General features: G+C 37.7%; 1 protein-coding gene across 1 annotated transcript; it reads left to right on the forward strand.

The window, feature by feature from the left end:
- The first annotated feature begins 1,138 nt into the window (after window positions 1–1,138).
- Window positions 1,139–20,854, forward strand: polr1a (RNA polymerase I subunit A). The gene is made up of 34 exons (XM_022683577.2): window positions 1,139–1,326; window positions 2,704–2,908; window positions 2,983–3,132; window positions 3,241–3,348; window positions 3,459–3,544; window positions 3,665–3,753; window positions 3,840–3,920; window positions 4,318–4,420; window positions 6,816–6,978; window positions 7,099–7,275; window positions 7,442–7,564; window positions 7,779–8,006; window positions 9,688–9,942; window positions 10,202–10,393; window positions 10,527–10,676; window positions 10,813–10,996; window positions 11,131–11,213; window positions 11,725–11,883; window positions 12,452–12,550; window positions 12,711–12,863; window positions 13,019–13,101; window positions 13,210–13,375; window positions 14,137–14,364; window positions 14,471–14,685; window positions 16,063–16,230; window positions 17,162–17,297; window positions 17,407–17,567; window positions 17,664–17,793; window positions 17,890–17,997; window positions 18,292–18,558; window positions 19,841–20,041; window positions 20,182–20,299; window positions 20,396–20,560; window positions 20,662–20,854. The coding sequence occupies exons 1-34, from the start codon at window positions 1,250–1,252 to the stop codon at window positions 20,760–20,762; spliced, it is 5,112 nt and encodes a 1,703-aa protein (XP_022539298.2). The 5' UTR covers window positions 1,139–1,249; the 3' UTR covers window positions 20,763–20,854.
- Window positions 20,855–22,593: the final 1,739 nt, after the last annotated feature.

The raw sequence follows: 22,593 nt of genomic DNA on the forward strand, positions 1-22,593 counted from the left end.
ATATAGTGCAGAAGAAATGGGTTCAGTATAACGTTTGTCATTTTTTACTATTTGGAGCTGAAATCTAAAATAGAAAACAAGGTGTAAAACTTCAATATTTAATTTTTCTCAATTTTCTTGTAATTTCTGCCCCTATGAACCAGACTTTCAGGGAAAATGAAAACCTGAATCTTTACTTTATTATTTATTTTCCATTTTTGCATCTTCTAACATAAGTAGGTAAATATACCACATTGGGGGAGAAAATCAAGTAAAGATTTCTTTTTTTCTGGAATTCTGATTATGAGGGGAAGACCTAAAAAATAATTTACTTTTTACTTTACAAAATTTGAACAAAAATTATGTTGTTTAAAGCAAAATTTGAATTTAATCCCAAGGTAAGAAAATTTAACTGCTAAACGTTACACTGACTCTCCAGCATCAGCTTACCAACCACTCAGTCACTGCTCAGCATTAATGCTGGCGTCTTTACTGTCTATAGCCCCATGGGCACAGGATTCGTTTCTTATGAGGTCCTGGGATAATTTTTCCTTTTACGGGGGTCCTCTGTGATTTTATTACCGTCTGAAATGACCATGTACGTGTTTTTCTCAGACCTCCTCTGAGAAAATTACAGGCAGAATGACCTACTGTTTTTCATAAAGGTTTTATCATTTTTACCACTGAGAAGAAGTATGAAATATTTTTCACAGACGTCCCCCTGAGAAACTAATCCTGTCCGGATAGGGCTTTAGAAACTTGTAAAGCATTTTAAATGTATAGGTAAGATTTCTTTGCATTATTAGCCTAAAATTTTATTTTACATCCTACACTTAAAAGAATATCCAGTACAAGTAGTTTTTTAAACTATTAAATATATGACTTTTCAGGCATTAACAACACATTTTCTCCCCCATTGATTCGCTCGAGGTCTCTCACTGGCGAAGGCTCGCCACATAAAGCAGCTCTGGTCTCGGAATGTACCATCTTATAAACTCTAAAGGCGGTGATAATAATTTCCTATAACTATAGAAATGGTTCGTAATAATAATAACAATAATAAGTTGAATTTGATTAATCATTAAAGCATGGTTTAATCGGCTGTGCTCTATTGGTTTTTAGTTTTAAACACTGTGTTTCCTTTCCTCGCTTTTGGTTTGGTCCACGCGTGCTGTGCTCAGACAGGCCCACGTGCTGGAGTCTCGCGCTGCGCTGAGAGCTGTGGAGGAGTAATGGAGTTGTAGATTTGAGTTTATTTCGGGAAAGAAAAATGCTTTTCTCTAAAGAAACGCCATGGAGGCGGCTGGAGGGCATGTCGTTCGGCATGTACTCTACAGAGGAGATCAGGTAAAAGACCTTAGGACTGATGTTAGAGACTAAAACAGGCTAACCAACCTAACTGGAGGTGGGTAACCCAGGTCCAGAAGGCAAAAATCCAACCCATGGTTTTGTACCAACAGCCTGTTTGGCTCTGCTGCAGCTCAGCTATACACAGACCGCCCAGGCAGTTGGTACAAAACCCTGGGTTGGATTTTTACTTTCGGAATCTGGGTTACCCACATCTACAACTAACTGTGCAGCCTGTGCTGATTTAAACTGTGTATATATATTCAGTATGTATGTGACTCTTTTAGTGTTCGTGTCTCTCTTTTACTAAATCATATCTAACTATCTTTGTAAAGTCACATTGATTTTTCACATTAACACTTGATCTGAAACCCAACAAGCAGCACAGCACTGTAAAAAAACTCTACCTAACAACCTTCTCAAACGGTGGCGCTGTTAACTCTGCCATGTCGCCACGACGTTGGCAACCTGTTTAACTACAACAACGTTGCTTCAACATTGTTGTGTATTTGTTGCTGTTCATGTTGTCTCAAAAGGGTTCTTCCAACGTTGTTACTACGTTGTCCAAATGTAGTTCTGTTTACATTGATTCTAAAATGTCATCATCACATTTACAAACTTTAGTTAATGTTGTCACGACCCTGTATTCTTTCTTACATCATTGTAAAATGTGGTCTCTAAAAGGTCGTCACTACATTGTCTGTTTCTTACAACATCGCTACAGCGTTGTCAAAATATTGTCACAACGTTGTCACAATATTTTTTTTTTTTACCAGTATTGCTCCAACGTGCATTTTGTGTTATTTACCTTTGTTGCTAAAACATTGTTATACATTTGGTATAGTTTATGTTGTCTCAGAAAGTTTCCCAAAACATTGACAAAAAAAGGTTGCCACAAGATTTAGTACTTTCTTGAAACATTGTCAAAATGTAATGCTGTCCTTGTTGCCTCAAAAAGGACATCCTAGCACTGTCTATTTCTTACAACATTGCTACCACTGCCGTATGTTGTCTAAAAAGTCATCACAATGTTGTTGTAAAAGGTGTTTTCCAAAAGTCATGCTGGTGACTTTATCACAAGAAAGTCCTCACAATTTACTTGTCTACTTTTTTATGCCATTGTTGCAACATTGTTATAATGTGGTGCTGTGCACATTGTCTCTGAAGAGTTGAAACAACATCATCTACCCACTTAAAACGGTGTTACAGTGCAAACAAAATATGGCTCTGTTTAAATCGCCTCCAGAAGGTTGTGTCAATGTTATCTCTTTCTTACAATGTTGCTGCAGTGCTGTCAATAGGTGGCACTCATAACAATTGTCTCAAAAATATTTTACTGTTTCATAAAATCTTTTTTTTTTTGTTCTCATCTCACAGGAAACTGAGTGTCAAAAGTATCACCAATTCCATTCTTTTGGACAATGTTGGCACCGCTGCCCCCAACGGGCTTTATGATTTGGCCCTGGGTCCCGCTGACAGTAAAGAAATCTGCACAACATGCATGCAGGACTTTACCCACTGCCCAGGACACTTTGGCCACATCGACCTGCACTTGCCCGTCTACAACCCTCTGCTGTTTGATGTAAGTATCTCGCACCCCTCTTGATCTTTTTGCTGTGTGTAGCTCACTGTCATCATTTTCTTTCTCCTCATCAGAAATTGTACTTGATAATACGAGGTTCCTGTCTGTCGTGCCACATGTTCACGTGTCCAAGGGCTGCCATTCACCTTCTTCTCAACCAGCTCAAGTTATTAGATGTTGGTGCAATCAGGGAAGTGTATGAGATTGATGTTGCTCTTAAACAGGTGGGTGTGAAACATTTGTTATTGGTGAAATGTTAATGTAGTTGTTTCAGTTTTCTTTATTTGTTCTTGGCTTATTAATGGATGTGTTGTTTTCTGCTCATGTTAAAGTTTTTAGAAGGCAGTCCAAAGGCATCAGGGGCAGAAATTCAAGACACTTTGGAAGCATTCAGTGCCCCAATTATTAAAGCCAGTAAAGGCAGAGATGGCAGTGCACCTGTGCGTAACAATCATTGATATATAACACGTTTCTATTGTTATGATTGTTTAAAAGTCAATGTAACTGCTTACTATTTTTCACTTGTTTGGCATGTGTCTAATTTCTTCAGATCAAGCATGTGTGTGAGATCAAATCCAGCCTAATTCGTGACTTTTGGAAGGTCCACATGAGCTCAAGAAAATGTCCCAATTGCAAGTATGCAGCTCTACTTTGAGTTATTAAATGTTTTACCTTGTGTCATTTGAGATGGAAGATGTTGACATTGTCTATCAGGATTATCACTTTTTAAACATTTTAACATTTATTCTAATAAAGGGCTGGCAAGGCACAAGTACGCAGGGAACACAACAGCAAGCTGATTGTTACACGTGCGTTTGGTAAAAATGACACAGCAGAACAGGAAGGTTTGTTCAGTCATCTTTTGCTGCAGTCTCGCTACTGTATACTTTGTTGGTGTGTGTACAGCTCTCAGTTTAATTTTGCTTTTCAGATGATGTCTACATGGGTAAACGTGGATACCTCACTCCAAGCTTAGCTCGAGAACATGTCATCAAGGTGTGGGAAAAAGAAGGTAAGATCATGAAACACAGAAGCCTACATTCAGCAACAAAATACTGCGTCTGTCTTTCATTTAACCATTCAAAATCAGTGCATAGATATGTAGCCTAGAATACTTCCAACATGTGGCATCACTCTATGAGTATTTAACTGTTGGTATTGACTGAATTAAGTAAGCAATCCGGTACAAATATTTGCATATATGCAAATCTTTAAACAGAATATTACAAAAATCAGTACAGTTTTTTAAATTGTGTTATTTATTTCACTGCCTCTCCTAACAAGTGTAAAAATATTTAATATTATTACAGAACTTATATATCACCTACCCCTAATTACAGCTATTAATAAGACAATCATTAATTGGTTTCTGGATGTGTAATTATATATTTTTTAATTATCTGTTTTAGGATTCTTCTTGAAGTATTTGTTCTCAGGCCTGGCAGTGAACAGTCCCAATGGCTTCAGCCCAGATATGTTCTTCTTAGAATTGCTGATAGTTCCTCCATGCAGGTAACATTCCTACTTGTTTTTTCTTTCAGGGCCTTTTTTTCTCCAACAACTGGAAATGCCTGTGGTTGCTATGGGTGTGCCAGATCATATCGTACACAGTAACATTGTCATTTTTATACAGTGAAACAATCTGTTTCATGATAATGGCAGTATACTTGAAAACAGTCTATATATGAAGTCATTAAAAATGTTTATGTTGGCACATTTTGTGCATGTACTGAATATTTTACATTAAGTACAGTGGTGTGAAAAAGTGTTTGCCCCCTTCCTGATTTCCTGATTTTTTGCATGTTTGTCACATGTAAATGTTTGGGAACATCAAAACAATTTAAATATTAGTCAGAGACAACACAGGTAAACACAGGGAGGAAAAAAATCCAAACCTACATGACCCTGTGTGAAAAAGTGATTGCCCCCTAAACCTAATAGCTGGTCGGGTCACTCTTAGCAGCAACAACTGCAACCAAGCGTTTGTGATAACTTGCAAAGAGTCTTTTACAGCGTTGTGGAGGAATTTTGGCTTCACTCATCTTTACAGAATTGTTGTAATTCAGCCACATTGGAGGGTTTTCGAGCATGAACAGCCTTTTTAAAGTCATGCCACAGCATCTCAATCGGATTCGGGTCAGGACTTTGACTAGGCCACTCCAAAGTCTTCATTTTGTTTTTCTTCGGCCATTCAGAGGTGGACTTGCTGGTGTGTTTTGGATCATTGTCCTGCTGCAGAACCCAAGTTCATTCCAGCTTGAGGTCACGAACAGATGGTCAGACATTCTTCTTCAGGATCTTTTGGTAGACAGCAGAATTCATAGCTCCATTTATCACAGCAAGTCTTCCAGGCCCTGACGCAGCAAAACAGCCCCAGACCATCACACTACCACCACCATGTTTTGCTGTTGGTGTAATGTTCTTTTTCTGGAATGCAGTGTTTCTTTTAGGCCAGATGTACTGGGACACACACCTTCCAAAGAGTTCAACTTTTGTCTCATTGGTCCTCATAATGTTTTCCTAAAAGTCTTGGGGCTCATCAAGATCCATGTCCTGGAAAAATTGAGACGACCTTTAATGATCTTTTTGCTCAGCAGTGGTTTTCGTCTAGGAACTCTGCTATGTAGGCAATTTTTGCCCAGTCTCTTACTGATGGTGGAGGCATAAACACTGACCAACTGAGGCAAATGAGGCCTGCAGTTGTTTGGATGTTGTTGTGGGGTCTTTTGTGACCTCTTGGATGAGTCGTCGCTGCACTCTTGCGGTAATTTTTTTTTAGACAGTGAACATGCAGGCCGTGATGAAAGATAATTCTATTATTCAGAAACTGCTTGCTCTCATTGCAGCTGAGAAAGCAAAACAGATAGAGGGTCTGCAGACAGAGCTGGAGGAGGTAAAGCTCTACAATATGCACCATTATTAACACTGACCTTAGCTGAGGCAAGTGAGGCCTGCACTTCTTTGGATGTTGTTGTGGGGTCTTTTTGTGAACTCTTGGATGAGTCGTCACTGCGCTCTTTCGGTAATTTTGCGCAGCCGGCCACTCCTGGGAAAGTTCACCACTGTTCCATGTCTTCGCCATTTGTGGACAATGGCTCTCGCTGTGGTTCGCTGGATTCCCAAAGCTTTGGAAATGGCTTTATAACCCTTTCCAGACTGATAGATCTCAATTACTTTCTTTCTTAATTGTTCCTGAATTTCTTTAGATCTCGGCATGATGTGTAGCTTTTAAGGATCTTTTGGTGAACTTCACTTTGTCAGACAGGTCCTATTTAAGTGATGTCTTGATTGGGAACAGGTGTGGAAATAATCAGGCCTGGGTGTGGCTGGAGACAGTGTACTCAGGTGTCAGAAACCACAGTGACGTTTTGTTTTAACAAGAGTGCAATCACTTTTTTACACAGGGCCGTGTAGGTTTGGATTTTTTTCTCTCTTAATAATAAACACCTTTATTTAAAAATAGCATTTTGTGTTCACCTGTGTTGTCTTTGACTAATATTTAAATTGGTTTGATGTTCCAAAACATTTAAGTGTGACAAACATGCAAAAATCAGGAAGGGGGCAAACACTTTTTCAAACCTTTGTATTTTGCAATAAATTATTTTGTTACGTTATTTTGTTTGAAAAAGTGTAAAAAATGTATTGGCAAGTTAGTTACTAATAGACAAAAGTTTACAGATTTCTACAGAATGTTTGAAACAGTCTTATTTGTAATAAACTTTTTTTTTTTTTTACATTATTTTTTTATGCAGTAGTATATTCTTAACTTTTTATTTTTTTATGTGGGCGAGAATATTGTTATTGCATACAACCTTGAAATATTGTGAAATTATTTGAGAACCATGTCTCCCACCCCTAGTTGTTGATCATTGTTAGTTGTAATGATAATTCTTTTTGTATGGACCAGGTATCGACCTATTAATCGATTGGGGGATCAGATGTTTACCAACGGTCAGACAGTGAACATGCAGGCCGTGATGAAAGATAATTCTATTATTCAGAAACTGCTTGCTCTTATTGCGGCTGAGAAAGCAAAACAGATAGAAGATCCTCAGACAGAGCTGGAGGAGGTAAAACTCTATAATATGCACCATTATTTTTCTAAAAACATTGTTGATAGAGCTGTTGCATTGATTAATTTTAAATGCCTTTTTGAAGTCAATGTAATTTGATGATTTTAATCTTTGCAGTCCAGCGAGACGACAGACGTCAGTCAGACTGACCAGGCATTCTTAGTGGGCCTGAACGGAGTCACCCTCACGGACAAACTGTACAATGTGTGGATCCGCCTACAGAGTCATGTCAACATCGTCTTTGACAGTGACATGGACAAGCTAATGACTGAAAAGTTCCCCGGGATTCGCCAGGTTTATTATTTTTCTCCCATTCTCTGTCCATTTAATGTGTTATTTGAACAAGGTCATTGTCATGAACTAGACATGTTATTAATTGTTTTGTTTTCCTGGTTTAGTTTCCCAGTTTTAATGTTGTACAATAAACTTATGTTAGTGACATTGCTTGGAATTCTTTCAGATCTTGGAGAAAAAGGAAGGTCTGTTCAGGAAGCATATGATGGGGAAACGTGTGGACTTTGCAGCTCGTTCTGTCATTTGTCCAGACATGTACATTGGAACCAATGAGATTGGAATACCCATGGTACGAAAACTGTATTATTAAATTTTAGCTGCTGTAGGATTATTAGCGTATTGGCAGTTGTGTCAGTCTGTGGCACTTTTAATATGGTGAAAAAATATTTTTATTATTATTATTATTATTATTATAATTACTTTGTGATTGAACAGTTTTTAATGTTTTAAAGTCTAAGAGAATGTAACTGACTTCTGTGCTCCATGTTTTAATTAAACTTCAGGTGTTTGCCACCAAGCTGACATACCCACAGCCAGTCACACCCTGGAATGTAAAGGAGCTGCGACAAGCTGTCCTGAATGGACCCAATGTGCATCCGGGGGCTTCTATGGTGATCAATGAGGACGGCTCACGTACCATTTTAAGCAGCTCCAACGTGACCCAGAGAGAAGCCATTGCCAAACAGCTTATGACACCCACCACAGGCCAGCATCGAATACCTATGAAGATTGTGAGTGTCTGCAATTGGTTGAGAGCTCAGTTTATTACTTTTTTAACATTATTTTGGGTTACAGTCAATTAGTTGTTTAATAGGTTTAATGTGAAGTCAGAAATATATTTCATGTGGCACAACTGTCTGATGGCTGATTTGAATTCTGGCGATGCCACAGAGTGCACAGTTGGTCTTGCTCATTTTTAGTGTGTAGAATTAATAGCTTCTGGCTAGTTATTGTCATTTGTCATTGTCACACCAATCAAGCATAACGTTATTCATGACCAGAGGTACTTTGCTAAAATTCTACTCAAGTAAAAGTAAAAGTACCCATCTAAAAATCTACTGAGTAAAAGTAAAAACGTACTCAATTTAAAATGTACTTTGAGTAAAAGTTACATAGTTACTTTTATTTATTTGATGTACAAAAAGTACAACAAATCATTAATTAAATAATATATAAAAAAATATTATTCCACATAATATTTGGACCTTTCAGGCAGTATTTGTTCAGACCACCCCATAAAACATTTTCAAAAACAAGTGGCATAGGTTTCTATGATCCTTTTTTTTCTTTACTGTTAAAAGGTTATGGTCATATAGGTGACTATAAGCCGTATTTTTATAGTTTATAGTTTTTTCACTTTTTCTTTGCTTTAACTGATATTTACATGTTTTTTTAACATTCAAGCAGATTGTTTAATGTTTCCAATAAAAACTTAAGTAATTGTCATTAAAAGCATGAAATCATACAAAAAAAATGTTTTTTTCCCAGCAATTTATTTTTTACTCAGTAACGGGGAGTTTTCTAATGTAGCGAAGTAAATTACTTGTGTCAAAATGTACTTGAGTAAAAGTAAAATTACCTATTTTAAAACCTACTTTTAAAATTACAAATTACTCATAAAATCTACTCAAATACAGTAACGTGAGTAAATGTAATTCTTTATTTTCCTCCTCTTTATGACAGTGGCTTGTTTTCTTGCTTCTTCACTCTTTATCTATTTTATCAGTTTCAGATCATATAGGAGCACTTTATAGCTCTATAGTTACATGCTGGAGTTCTTCTGTTTCTCTACATACTTTATTGTACTCCTTTTACCCTGTTCTTCAATGGTCAGGACCCCAGAGGACCACCGTAAATCAGGTATTATTTGGGTGGTGAAAAAGCACTCCGCACTGGTTTAGTGGTGGTGTGTTAATGAGAGTTTTGCTGACGAGTGGATCACCTCACTGCTGGACTGAGAATAGTTCACAAACAGTGTCCTGTGGGCATAGTTCTTTGACCACTGTCCTGTGACCATCGATTAAGGACTAGAGGGTGACCAACACACATGAGCTTCTGTCTCTGACTTTACATCTACAAGGTGGAGCAGCTAGATAGGAGTGTCTAATAGAGTGGGCAATGAGATTACAACACTGCTGCACTGTGTGATCCACTAGTACAACCAAACAAAATCACTAACACACTACCAGTAAATGGATAATGGGTGTGGAAACAAGGAGGTGGCCATAATGTTATGCTTGATCATTGTAAGTTTTCATCATTAATTAAAATAGATTCTTGTTTGATGTGTCTTTGTGCTGACTTAACAGTTTATATCTCTCTCATTGTTTAAGGTATCCATCTGAATTCTAAGGAAAGCATTTCACATGTTTGTGCTTGCAGCAATCAGACTTAGCATTGATCTTTCCACAGGTGAATCGCCACATAAAAAATGGAGATGTGCTTCTTCTCAATCGGCAGCCCACATTGCACAGGCCCTCAATTCAAGCACACTGTGCTCGCATTTTACCAGGAGAGAAGGTGCTTAGGCTGCACTATGCTAACTGCAAGGCCTACAATGCTGACTTCGATGGTGATGAGATGAACGCACACTTCCCTCAGAGCGAGTTGGGCCGGGCTGAGGCCTATAATCTTGTCAGCACGGACCATCAATACTTGGTGCCTAAAGTGAGTCTCAGAAATTACTTAATTATTTACATGCTCTCTTGAAATTTAATTAATGTTTAAAATATTACAATACGATTGACCCTGCTTCCAAGTCAGGGCTTTGGCCAAATATGCTTAGGGTAGATTTCAGGTTTTAATATTGGATGATATTCAATGTAGATCATTATTTCACTAATCAGTCCTTAAGGTTGTAGTTTGAATACATTTTGAACCATAAAAAAGAGGCTAATTCTGTTCTTACTTTTGTACTCTTTTACAGGATGGAACACCCTTAGCTGGTCTTATCCAGGACCACATGGTGTCAGGCACCAGTATGACTATCCGTGGCTGCTTCTTCACACGAGACCAATACATGGAACTGGTCTATAGAGGACTTACTGATAGAATTGGCAGAGTAAAGCTCCTCCCTCCTGCCGTCCTTAAACCTCGCTTGCTCTGGACTGGCAAACAGGTACCTGATGTTTCTCTATTATTGTTCCTTTAATGGATCTTTGTTTATTACTTTTGGGGAAAAAAATAATTCCATCATGGATGTTTTTATAAATTTCTTTTTCTTGTGATTTTTTTTTTTTATTTTAAAAAAGATTGTGTCCACCCTCTTACTGAATGTAATCCCAGAGAACCACATCCCTCTGAACCTGACAGGAAAAGCCAAGATCCCCAGTAAAGCTTGGGTGAAGGAGCCCCCTCGGTCCACCCCAGGATACCAGCCTGATTCTATGTGTGAATCTCAGGTAGTCTATACTGCCTTTACTTTTGGCAATATGAGACAATATTGTTTTTACTACTGCTTATTTGCTGTGTCTTTGCCCAAAGTTAATAATACTGAATAACAATAATTGATGAATAAGTGGAATTATGTTGTTCCAGGTGGTCATTCGTCATGGGGAGCTGCTGGTGGGTGTATTGGACAAAGCTCACTATGGAAGCTCTGCATATGGCCTAGTGCATTGCTGTTATGAGCTCTATGGGGGCGGGACTAGCGGAAAGCTGCTCAGCTGCCTGGCTCGCCTGTTCACTGCCTATTTGCAGCTTTACCGTGGCTTCACTATGGGTAAGAGTTAAAGAGTTAAAGAGGGTAAAGAGTTAAATGGAGCTACATTTCATTTTTCATTTCATTTTTTACTTTTAGATCATTGTTCATTGTCTGTTCCATGTTCAAATATTTTGATTTTGTTTTTTATACAGGTGTGGAAGACATTTTGGTGAAAGCTGGAGCCAACTTGCAAAGAAAAAAAATCATCAAAGAATCTGTGAAATGTGGAGCCAAGGTCAGTTACAAGGATATGGATTTAGGAACAATAGATTTAAAGTTAATTTATATAAAAAAATTCTGCAGGTTCTATGCAGTCACTATGATCTGAGGATCACTGCTTTGAACTATGCTACTTGCCATCAGCAGCCAGAGTGTTGCTGGTCAACACATGCCTGTTGACTCACATATCGGAGGTGAGGAGCTGCACTAGCTACCACACGATTCTGCATCAGCGGCACTTCAAAAACGTGTCAGAAGATGCATGTGCTCGTCTTTACTAGTGATACATGGATTTTATATGAATTGTTATTTTGTAATTCACCTTTCAAAATTGGGCAGAAAGTAAGACAAATCACAAATAAATTATTTATTAAAGTCTATAGTAATTTTACCATAAAAGTGATATTTATCTAAGAACTATTTTTTTTATCTGTGACTGAACTGTCCATTCTCATAATTTCATCAGAAATGTATACAAGTATCTTATATTATTAAACTATTTAATCAATTTCTTCTGCTTTCCACAGGCTCTCCAGGCTGCCTTTAACCTCTCTTCTACTGCAGAGGAAAGCAAAGGCAGGGACCTGTGGCAGGATGCCCATTTGAACGTAGACCAGCGCGACTTCAATATGGTAGACCTCAAATTTAAAGAAGAAGTCAATCAAGTCAACAACAACATCAACAAGGTAATGTCTAAAGGGGTGGGAATCATATCATGGTAAACTGCCAATTATATCACAATACTGTGTTATCATTGATACTTTACAGCATCTGTGTAAGTGAAAAAGATAAAAAATACTAAATAAGTTATATCAGGATTAATGGATTTACTGGTGGCAGTTTCACAGAATTTGACAATCAATATTCTTCAGTGAAAGTTTACCCAATTCATTTGATTATAGCAACACCACATGGAGTAATGAAGCAGTAACTTTAGTAAGTCATATTTAGGGAGGAGTCTTAGGGAGTTTAGAGAATGTATGTTTCTATATATTATATGTATTTGATGCCACATATCAATACAGCAATTTAGATAGCATATATTGTGATATCGATAAATTGCCCCACCCCAAACTGTGTCCATGTTGTGTTCATTTTACTGAGACGGCCACATTTACAAGCTTTCAGAATGTGCTGCATGCCCTCTCATCTTTTTGTATCTTGGTAAAATGCTTAATAATGTACTTTTATGTCTCCATGACATATGTATTTACTGAATAACTAACTGAAACTCTTTGTTGAACCTCTGTGAAGGTTTGCATGCCACTTGGTCTGCATCGATCATTTCCGGAGAATAACCTTCAGCTCATGGTGCAGTCAGGAGCCAAGGGTTCCACAGTTAACACAATGCAGGTAACCTTTCATTTCCTAGGGCGATCTAATATCTGTGCTTCAATAATGAATTTTTATTTATTTGCGAAATTCATTCAGCGACACTAACAGCAGTGAGCAGTACTGCACCACTGCTCTCGACCCAGCCCTTAATATTTGTGTGGGGTGTTTTTCCCCCAAGATTTCCTGTCTGCTGGGTCAGATTGAACTGGAGGGGCGTCGTCCTCCCCTGATGCCTTCTGGGAAGTCCTTACCTTGCTTTCAGCCTTATGAGGCAGAGCCTCGTTCTGGAGGATTTGTAACTGGCAGGTTTCTGACTGGGATCAAACCTCCGGTGAGTTCAGACACAAATTGTAACAAAAGTTCACAATTTCATGTGTTAAAGACCTACCAGCACACCCTGATCTTGTTAATCATGTTGTGATGGTCCAGTGGATTATTTTTTTGTGAGTGCATAGTGATTGATAAAACTCCTGCTGCAATTTTCAGGAGTTCTTTTTCCATTGTATGGCTGGTCGTGAAGGTCTGGTAGATACTGCTGTAAAAACAAGTCGTTCTGGGTATCTGCAGAGGTAAGTTACACAAATGATAACAGACTAGAAAGTGGTCTAGAGAGAAGATAGCTTTTAGTTATGATAGTTTAGCTTTTTTTAACCCTGTAAGAACATTGAACATTGCAGATGTGTGATAAAGCATCTGGAGGGGTTGGTGGTCCAGTATGATCTGACTGTAAGGGACAGTGACGGCAGTGTGGTGCAGTTCCTGTATGGAGAGGATGGTCTGGACATACCCAAAACTCAGTTCCTGCAGCCACGCCAGTTTCCCTTCATCAAAGAAAACTATGAGGTAAGGCATACTCCTGAAATGATATTCACACCTACATAAAATGCTACAGTGGGAGAGACATCCCTATTCTACTCCAAATAAAGACAACAGTAAAAAACAACTAAGGGTGTTTTTACACCAGCACTATTTGGTCAGGTTAAAACCAACTGTAGTTGGTTTGCACTTTTGGTGCAGTTCCTATGGGCAGGTGTGGAATCTGTAATCACATTCAGGTGCCAAACAAACTTCAGAACTATTTCATTACCCAGATTATTAATACAGCTATTAACACTTAACTGCTCCTGCTACATGCTAAGTTTTTTCATACTACACCCCCACTGCTCCGGCACCAGACAGCTTTGACCAATCAGAGCAGGCTGTGTCCTTGCATAGTTTGTTGGGGTGCATTTTTATAAGTGTAGGGTTTTGACCGTGTAAAAACAAACTCAACTAAGAGGGAAAAGGCTCCCAGTAAACAAATTGATTCTAGTCTCAACTGATTCTAGCCAGGGCAATAAACTACGAATGTGAAAAGCCCCTTGATTGTGTTATTTAAGTTCAACAGAAAAAATAAGAGAAGGAAAATTTACATGAATTGTTTAATTTAATTGTTTTTGGAACATGCATTCTATCCTAAATAAAAGAAAATTACTAATTGCATAATTTTTGTTTTAAATTATCTTCAATATGGAGTAAGTAGTAGCATGTAATTTTTAAAAGTTTTTGTCCAGAGTTTCTAAAAGTCTAAAGGTCAAATCTAATTTGTTATTTTTCTTTGAAAGGTTATCAGAAAGTCTAAATGTTTGGATGAGGTTCTGGCTAAGCTAGACCCAAAGGCAGCACAAAGCCACTTTCAAGCCATCAAGAAGTGGAAAGCCAAGCATGAGCATGCATCACCCCGGACTGGTGCCTTTCTTCTCTTCTCTCAGAAGAAGCTGGGGAAGATGAAGGCTGAAGCTGAAGGTCTGTCTGTGGACCTAAATAATGGAAGAGTTGCACTCACGCTACAGGTACAGAGTCTCACTGAACATTTTTTCTTGCATTTTATGTACATTAAAATATATTGAAATAATTAAAGTGCCTAAGTACATTAAAAATGTTTTGCATTTGTTACAGTTGATGGAGAAATGGAAAACACTGGATGATGGCAGTCGAGTAAAGTATCTAAAGAAGACATCCCACTGCCCAGATCCCTGTCTGGCTGTTTTCCGGCCTGATATTTGCTTTGGTTCTGTGTCTGAGACGTTCAGCTCGATGATTGAAACCTACCTCAGTCAGTTCAATATCAAGCATGAATTTGATTCTTCATCTGGAAGTGGTTACTGTGAGAGGTGAAAATCTAAGCTTATGATCTAATGATCTTATCATCTGTTTAAGCATATAATTCCATGGTTTTCATTCACCCTAATAATTTTAAGCAGATTTCTCAAACATGTAAAAATATATATCTCCACTACATGTTTTAGAGTTTCACATCACCGCACAATGTATTTTTACCTCTTAAATGTCAGATTTAATATCTGGCTGTGTTTATGAATAATTATAGGTTAATATAAACACCCAATATGCCATTTTAAAGCTTAGAATCTCTGCTTTTCAGTTATTTAGGGCGAAATCTGCCTTGTTTATTAAAATTATGAATCATAATTTTCATATTTGCGATTTTCGTACATCCATATTTGATCATGTTATACAACATTCAAACCGCCTGGCCTTCCGGATTACGGGACTGTGAACCGTTTTACTGTATGATGTACAGTTTCTGAATTAGGGCCGAAAGAGTGCGTTACACTGTGTGTTTACAGTTTACATCTGCTTGTTTTACGCTGCAGGGTGAGCTGAGGACACTCCTCACACACACCGACCCCCTCCAGCGCTTACCCCACACTCTTACCTTCAAAAATTCAAACTTAAGAAAATCCATCAATCCAATCGCCAGTAATCCTCATTAATGTCCAACCAGTGCTTGAAATAAATTGAGGCAGAAAAATTTTTATATAAACTTTCAGCGCTTTATTAAAACAGTATTTTTGGGTTCTCTGTGATCAGCCGCATATCTCCTGATTCAGCAAAGCCTCCCAGACACAGCCTTATTGGCTGAGCTTTGTCAGCCAACCAGGTGCCGAGTTCTGCAAGCTGAAAGGGGAGGTGGGGGCGGTTACCTGGAGACTCTGAGAGCAAGAGATTTTCCAGAGGGCGGGGGAGCACTTTTAAAGAAACACTGCACAATTCTCTTTCAATCAGGAGTAGAACATACATAAACACTTTCTTTACTGCAAAATAAAGTATAAAATTTATAGTTTTTATTCTTATGATTAATGGAAACACCTCATAGCAAAATATAGAGCTGCAAAAACAGTTCATCCATATTAATATTTTATTTTATTCTGAAAATAAAAATAGAAAATCTGAAATTTTTCCTGGTTTTTACCATATTTTAAATATGGTACATTTTACATTTTATATATCATTTTGTATTTTCAATGTAAAAAATATAAGTAAAAATGTTTTGATAATTTGGCATCTTCATTGTGACTGTCCCGCATGTGTACACTGTAATGTTGATGCCTCTACAATATATTGTGCAGCGCTTCTCTAGAACCTCTCCTTTCTTATTCCACCTTCCACACATTTCTCATTTTCCCCAGTTTTGAGCATTTAACAGATGCAGATTGTTGTGGCTTAGACCTTCTGTGTATGCATTGCAGCTTGAGGAATCTCTTACAACTGAAGTGGCAGAGGGCACTCTGTGACCCTGGAGAGGCTGTGGGGCTGCTGGCTGCGCAGAGCATTGGGGAGCCTTCCACACAGATGACTCTAAACACATTTCACTTTGCTGGCAGAGGGGAGATGAACGTCACCCTGGGAATTCCCAGGTACGTGGTCACTTTAATATATCATTTATCAGAGAGTGATGACTTCTGTAACTAGACCGATAAACTATGCAGCAATGTTTAATTCAGTAGTTTTTCTTGCTACACTAAATTCCAGTCTATTTGTTTGTTTAGTGTATGCTAATTATATAGGCATTTTACACCCTGTATTGTCACTGCTTTTATGGGGCAAGCTTTTATGTTTAATCATTCTGTAAATTTGTCCAAAATATTTTTTTTTAACTTTTGTTTTAAAATATTTAACTTAGCTGACTGCAAAAAAACACTTTCTCAGTTCACTCATCGGTCAGCTAAACACGATTGTCTCTAAGACGGTCTTTTTCTATTTATGTTGTATGTTTTTTTAGTTTGTTGCCCTTGGTAAACATAAATCTGCAGTGCACAAGGACTCCTCCGGGGATCAGTTCATGGCCTATTTTTTTTTCTTAATTAACATCTACAACTTTTCTTTCAGATCGTTCACAATCTTATTCATCTTATTGTATTTATGTGCTCGTTTTTCAATGATTAACAGTATCACAAAAGCTGCCACTTCCCTGCCACCCCTGGCTTTCAACCACTTTTTTCCACCTTGATATTCCATTTGTGTTGGGATTTGGCCTCCAACAAAAACACAAATATACACACTAGTGAGCAAACATGCTTATAGCACACATGGTGGGCAGCCCAGGGGACAAAGTGTTAAGTGCTTTGCTCAGTGGCCTAACAGTGGCAGCTAAGCAAACCTGGGTGTAAAACCCAAAACCCCGTCATCAGTAACCCTGGGCTTTAACCACTGAGCCACCCGCATATTTTGGAATGTGTAAAATTAAACACTTTTATTAACTTTTACATTCTTCCAAACCTGTTTTTGATTGTTTGTTTGTTTTAACTCATCTTGCTCACTGACTTATGTTTAATCTGTTCATTCTAGGTTGCGTGAAATTTTATTGATTGCTAGCTCCAACATTAAGACTCCTATGATGAGCATTCCAGTTTTAAAGAACAAAAAGGCCATGAAGCGGGTCAAGATTCTCCGGAAAAAACTCACACGTGTGTGCTTGGCAGAGGTAAATAATCAGTTTAAAGATTATTCTGTCTGAATGATTAACATAACCCAGAATTTAAAAAATATATGTAAAGAGCAAATATCACCTGCCCATTTATGCACTTTTACAGGTGTTGCATAAAGTTGATGTGCTCGAGACACTTCGCATGACGAAGAAAATAAGCCAGAACAAACAAATCTTCACGGTCACATTCCACTTCCTGCCTCCAGAGCGTTACAAGGAGGACAAGTTATTGTCTCCTCAAAGCATCCTTTCATTCATGGAACAAAGGTGAGTTTTATTTTATTCCTGAATCTGAACAAATATTAAATTAGTAGCTTCACAGCAGCTCACATGCCTTACCCTTTTTATAATGGATTTGGGCAGGTTTTTCCGGTTACTTCTTGAAGCCATCAAGAAACTGAGTGCCAAGCTGGCCTCTATTAATGCAGTGGACACACGCAAGGCCACAACCAAAGATAGTGATCGGGATGTTGGGGGCTCTGAGACTGCGGTGGTAGGTTTTTTAAAAGACTTTGATCTCCTGCATGTAAGGTTTGATTCACAAAACAGATCATCATAGGCCCAATGATCATGTGTTGGGTGTTGGTAGGATGATGGAGATGGGGATGGAGAGGAGCTCAGGGTGGTGGATGATGAAGCAGATGAAGGGGATGCAGACGCTGCTGATGCCAAGAGAAAAGAAAAACAAGAGGAGGAGGTAAAGAATAAGTGGACTCTTCCTCACTGGATCTGTTCAATCTGTTGTTTATATAGTGTCTGATAGCATCGGTGGCCACCCATTGATATTTAGAACACATACACAGAGAATCTGACAGAGGTGTGAATTGCTTTCTCACACTGGGAGTAGATCATTTACTTTTGAAAACATCATAGTTCTGTACTAGCAATCAAGGATAGTTACCTAAATAGAATAAAGGCCATTTAGTTTGAGAGAGACAAAAGTGTATTTGTGTCTACAGAAAATAGTTAAAGCCACAGTTTTGTCTTTCAGGTTGACTATGAGAGTGATGAAGGCGAGGAAAATGGTGATGAAGAACAAGAGGAAGTTATGGAAGGATCTGAGCAGAAATCTCAGGAATCTGAGGAACAGTTTGAAGAAAGGCCAAACAGGATTTCACCGCCCATACCTTCAGAATCTTCCAACAACCAGGAGCAGGCAGATGGTACACAGGATTCCATGAGGATTACAAGTGTACTACAGATCAGCGACAGCATTGAGGGCTACAAATATGACGACACAAACGGCCTGTGGTGTGAGGTACTAACTACAAATACTTAGTAGAATTAATTGGTTAATCAGTATTTTTAAGTGCTTGTTTTAATTGTTTTTATGGGTGGCTAATTTGGTCAGCATCTAAAAAAACTGTAACAGTTCATACTAGGGCTGTAACGGTACAGAAAATTCACGGTTCGGTTCTCACCTCGGTATAAACCCCACAGTTCAGTACGTTTTCGGTGCACATTTATTAACTTCATAATAACAATGGATCTTTATTATAATCATGTTTTGTTGTTTGGGATGGAATGTTGTAACGGTTCCTCAAGCTCTTTTATTAAGTGCTTGAAACCAGGGTTCTCTTTTACTGTCATCATGAGAGGCTTCAGCTTTTGGATCTTGTTTGAACAAACAAACAATGAGCCTGATTGTGGCACTTTATTAAGAACAAAAACAACAGCATTACTTTAACTGATTAAACTACAAATATTTTTTCCTAAGCAAATTACAGGCTAGTAACAGCAACAGTGGTACAGTTACACTTACCGGGTTATGTTCATTGGCTCTGTAAGTCTCCTATAGACTGCCAGTGTACCGTGTATTCTGCATGTTTGCGCAAACCGAATCATGACCCCTGTACCATGACGATTCGTCATGGTACATACACGTACCGTTACACCCCTAGTGAGTACATCCCATACTTATTCATAGTTTTAACTAGTTTTTTTTAAGTATGTATTCTAGATAAAAGTGTAAAGGTTGGGTACATTCCAATATCCACATTACACACTGGGAACCGGACAGCTTTTTAGTCTGCTGGGTACATTATATAAACCATAATAGTATGCCAATATTTTGCAGAACACAGACTATTAGGATTAATGTATAACTTACAGTATTAGCTTGTAGTGCACAGTAAGACAGTCACTGTTCTTTAGGCTGTTCCTTACCAGTTCCTTTACTTACCAGGACACTAGTGATGTTAGCAGTACTGCCATACCTTTGCTAAGAAGTAAGCATGCACTGCTTTTTTCAATATTCAAACAATGCAGTGGTGAAAATGGTGAAATCCTTGATACTGTACACCAGTGGAAAAAAAATACCCTCAGTATAAATTATGCTGCAACAAAAGCATTTTGTTAGCCAGTTATTACAAAAAATATCACTAATTTTCCCATTCGTAAACTGGGATATAGTAATATTGGGTCAGTGGCACCTCTGCCAGTAATGGGACTGATGTGTTTTTTACCCACAGAGCATTAACACAACTATATAGCACAGAAATTATCAAAAAATAACCAGTTAAATTTTATCTATCCTTCAGATCACGCTGTCCCTGCCTGTTAGCAAAGTCCACTTTGACCTCACATCATTGGTGGTAGCACAAGCTCAAAATGCAGTCATCATTGAAACAAAAGGCATCACACGATGCTTACTGAATGAGGTGACCACTAAGGACGGCGCCAAGGAACTGTTCCTGAAAACAGAGGGCATCAACATGCATGAGATGTTCAAACACGGACATGTGAGTACATCACTTAGACTTGGTTGTAAGTAAAGCTCTCAGCAGTGTAAAGCTCTCTGCAGTGTAAACCTGATGACCTTGCAAATGAATGCCATTATGTAAAACCAATTTTGAACCGAAAATACTTTCTGTATTTTCAGATTCTAGACTTAAATCGCTTGTATTCGAATGAGATCCATGCCATGGCCAACACATACGGCATTGAAGTGGCTCTGAGAGTCATTGAGAAGGAGATCAAAGATGTGTTTGCTGTTTACGGTAAGTAAGAATACGAGGAGTACTTTGTTTAATCAGTTGACCTGTTCCATTAACTTTGACCCCCCCAGTTTATTGTTGCTAATTCCTTCTGTTCAGGTATTGAGGTAGATCCACGACACCTGTCTCTTGTGGCTGACTACATGTGCTTTGAAGGGGTGTACAAACCTCTTAACCGGCTAGGCATTCAGTCCAACAGCTCTCCCCTACAACAGATGACTTTTGAAACCAGCTTCAAATTTTTGAAAGAAGCTACCATGCTGGGTAAGAAACTTTAAGTTATTAAGAATGTGCTACTGCTGTAGTTTGAAGAGTATGCAGAATATTTAAATAAATATATATATATATATTTTTTTGCTATACAGGTTCCTATGACAAGTTGAACTCACCCTCTGCTTGCTTGGTTGTGGGAAAAGTTGTGAAAGGAGGGACTGGACTCTTCGATTTGAAGCAGCCTTTACAGTGATAATGAATGCTTCTACTGCACACTGCTTTGCTTGGGGGGAGGACTATTGACAATGTTAAATGTTTAAAACGTCAATAAAATTATTTTATTAATAGGCCTGTGATTATTTGTCTGTATTCTCAAATTGCATGGTAATCCGTATTGTAAACATTTTAGATGTACCAAGTCCAGGCAGTATGTGGGCAATTCTAGTGATTTGTTATTTTCTACCAGTGTGGTAGAAAGGGTTAAATGTTTAATTAAATTTATAATGTATCTTATATTTAACAACAAAAGTAACATTTTTAAACTTCAGTTTTTGTAAAATGCAGTTTATTGACTGTTTAGTTTTAAAATCACATTGCATAGCGTATGAAAAATAAGCATGCTGCTTTTTCAATCAGACACTGCCTAAACACCATGTTTATTAGTAACGTATAATGCATAATTGGCATGCATAATTGGCACTTTACAAATACCATAATCAATACCCATGAATTACAAATGACCACCAAATAAGTAAGCTCATTGAATAAGAAATCACAGCAGAAAGTCGTTCACATATCTACAAAAAAAAAAAAGAAATTAGAAAGCAAATCATATGTGGTTGTAAGGATTTTTTATGCACCTTTTTATGGAAAAGAGGATCGATTGGTATCTAATTAAAGTGTACAATGTAGTAACATCAGCTTTATAAAAATATAGTCTACTGCCTGTTTAGTTTTAAAGCCTCACTGGGCTGCAAACATAAAACCATTGTAAAAAAAATGTGAATTATGAGTAAAATTCAACCTGTGAACCGTTTCTCAAATTCTCAATTACTGTAAACACCAGTTTTTCAGAAGCATATTTTAATGAAATTGTTTGTAAATTTGACGTGTGTATGTAACTATACAAATACCTAACTCCACAATTATCAATTACAAATGACCAGTATACAGTGGGTACGGAAATTATTCAGGCCCCTTTACGTTTTTTTACTCTTTGTTTCATTGCAGTCATTTGCTAAAATCAAAAAAGTTCATTTTATTTCTCATTAATATACACTCAGCACCCCATCTTTTTTTTTTGTAAATTTATAAAAAAAGAAAACCCTGACATATCACATGGTCATATGTATTCAGACCCTGATGAGACCAAGATTCAATTTTTATGTTAATTCTAAGCGATGTATGTGGAGAAAACTAGGCACTGCTCATCACCTGCCCAATACAATCTCAACAGTGAAACATGGTGGTGGCAGCATCATGCTAGAAGATCCTCAAATCCAGGTATGGAAAAATTGTTGCATCATTCCCAAGAAGACTCATGGCTGTACTACCTCAAAAGAGTGCTTCTACTCAATACTGAGCAAAGGGTCTGAATACTTATGACCATGTAATATTTCAGTTTTTGTTTTTTAATAAATTTGCTACATTTTTGTCAAGATGGAGTGATGATTGTACATTAATGAGAAATTAAAAAAAAACTTTTTGACTGCAATGAAACAGTTTAATTGCAATGATCTTCATTGTATAGTTTATTATATAATTTGTAGTTAGTTATATATTAAAACATTAGATTATGGATTATGTGGTCTAAAACTGTTGTGGTTTATTGAGGGCTGAGTCTTTCCTAATCTGGCACTGCTCTGGTGAAAATGGCTAATAAATCGCTAGCCAGCAGGTGTTGAGCTCTATATAGATCATTGGAGCAGAGTCAGCGTTTTGTTCTGCAAAATGTATCAACAAAATGTGCTTCCCTTTTGAATAATAAAATTAAAAGATTATAATCTTTTTTAAAGATAGAAAAATCTTTTTGTGAAACTTTGAACCACATTCCTAGAAAACTTTCATCTGTGCAAAATATTGGA

This window comes from Astyanax mexicanus, chromosome 10, assembly GCF_023375975.1.
Source record: "Astyanax mexicanus isolate ESR-SI-001 chromosome 10, AstMex3_surface, whole genome shotgun sequence".
Taxonomy (NCBI): Eukaryota; Metazoa; Chordata; class Actinopteri; order Characiformes; family Acestrorhamphidae; genus Astyanax; species Astyanax mexicanus.

What these genes read in the sequence shown, in the direction of transcription:
- polr1a (XM_022683577.2), top strand. Translation starts at nt 1,250, where the DNA reads ATGCTTTTCTCTAAAGAAACGCCATGGAGGCGGCTGGAGGGCATGTCG. An exon ending in ATCAATACTTGGTGCCTAAA is followed by an intron (nt 9,943 to 10,201) that starts GTGAGTCTCAGA and finishes ACTCTTTTACAG; the next exon opens with GATGGAACACCCTTAGCTGG. An exon ending in AAGAAAAACAAGAGGAGGAG is followed by an intron (nt 17,998 to 18,291) that starts GTAAAGAATAAG and finishes TTTGTCTTTCAG; the next exon opens with GTTGACTATGAGAGTGATGA.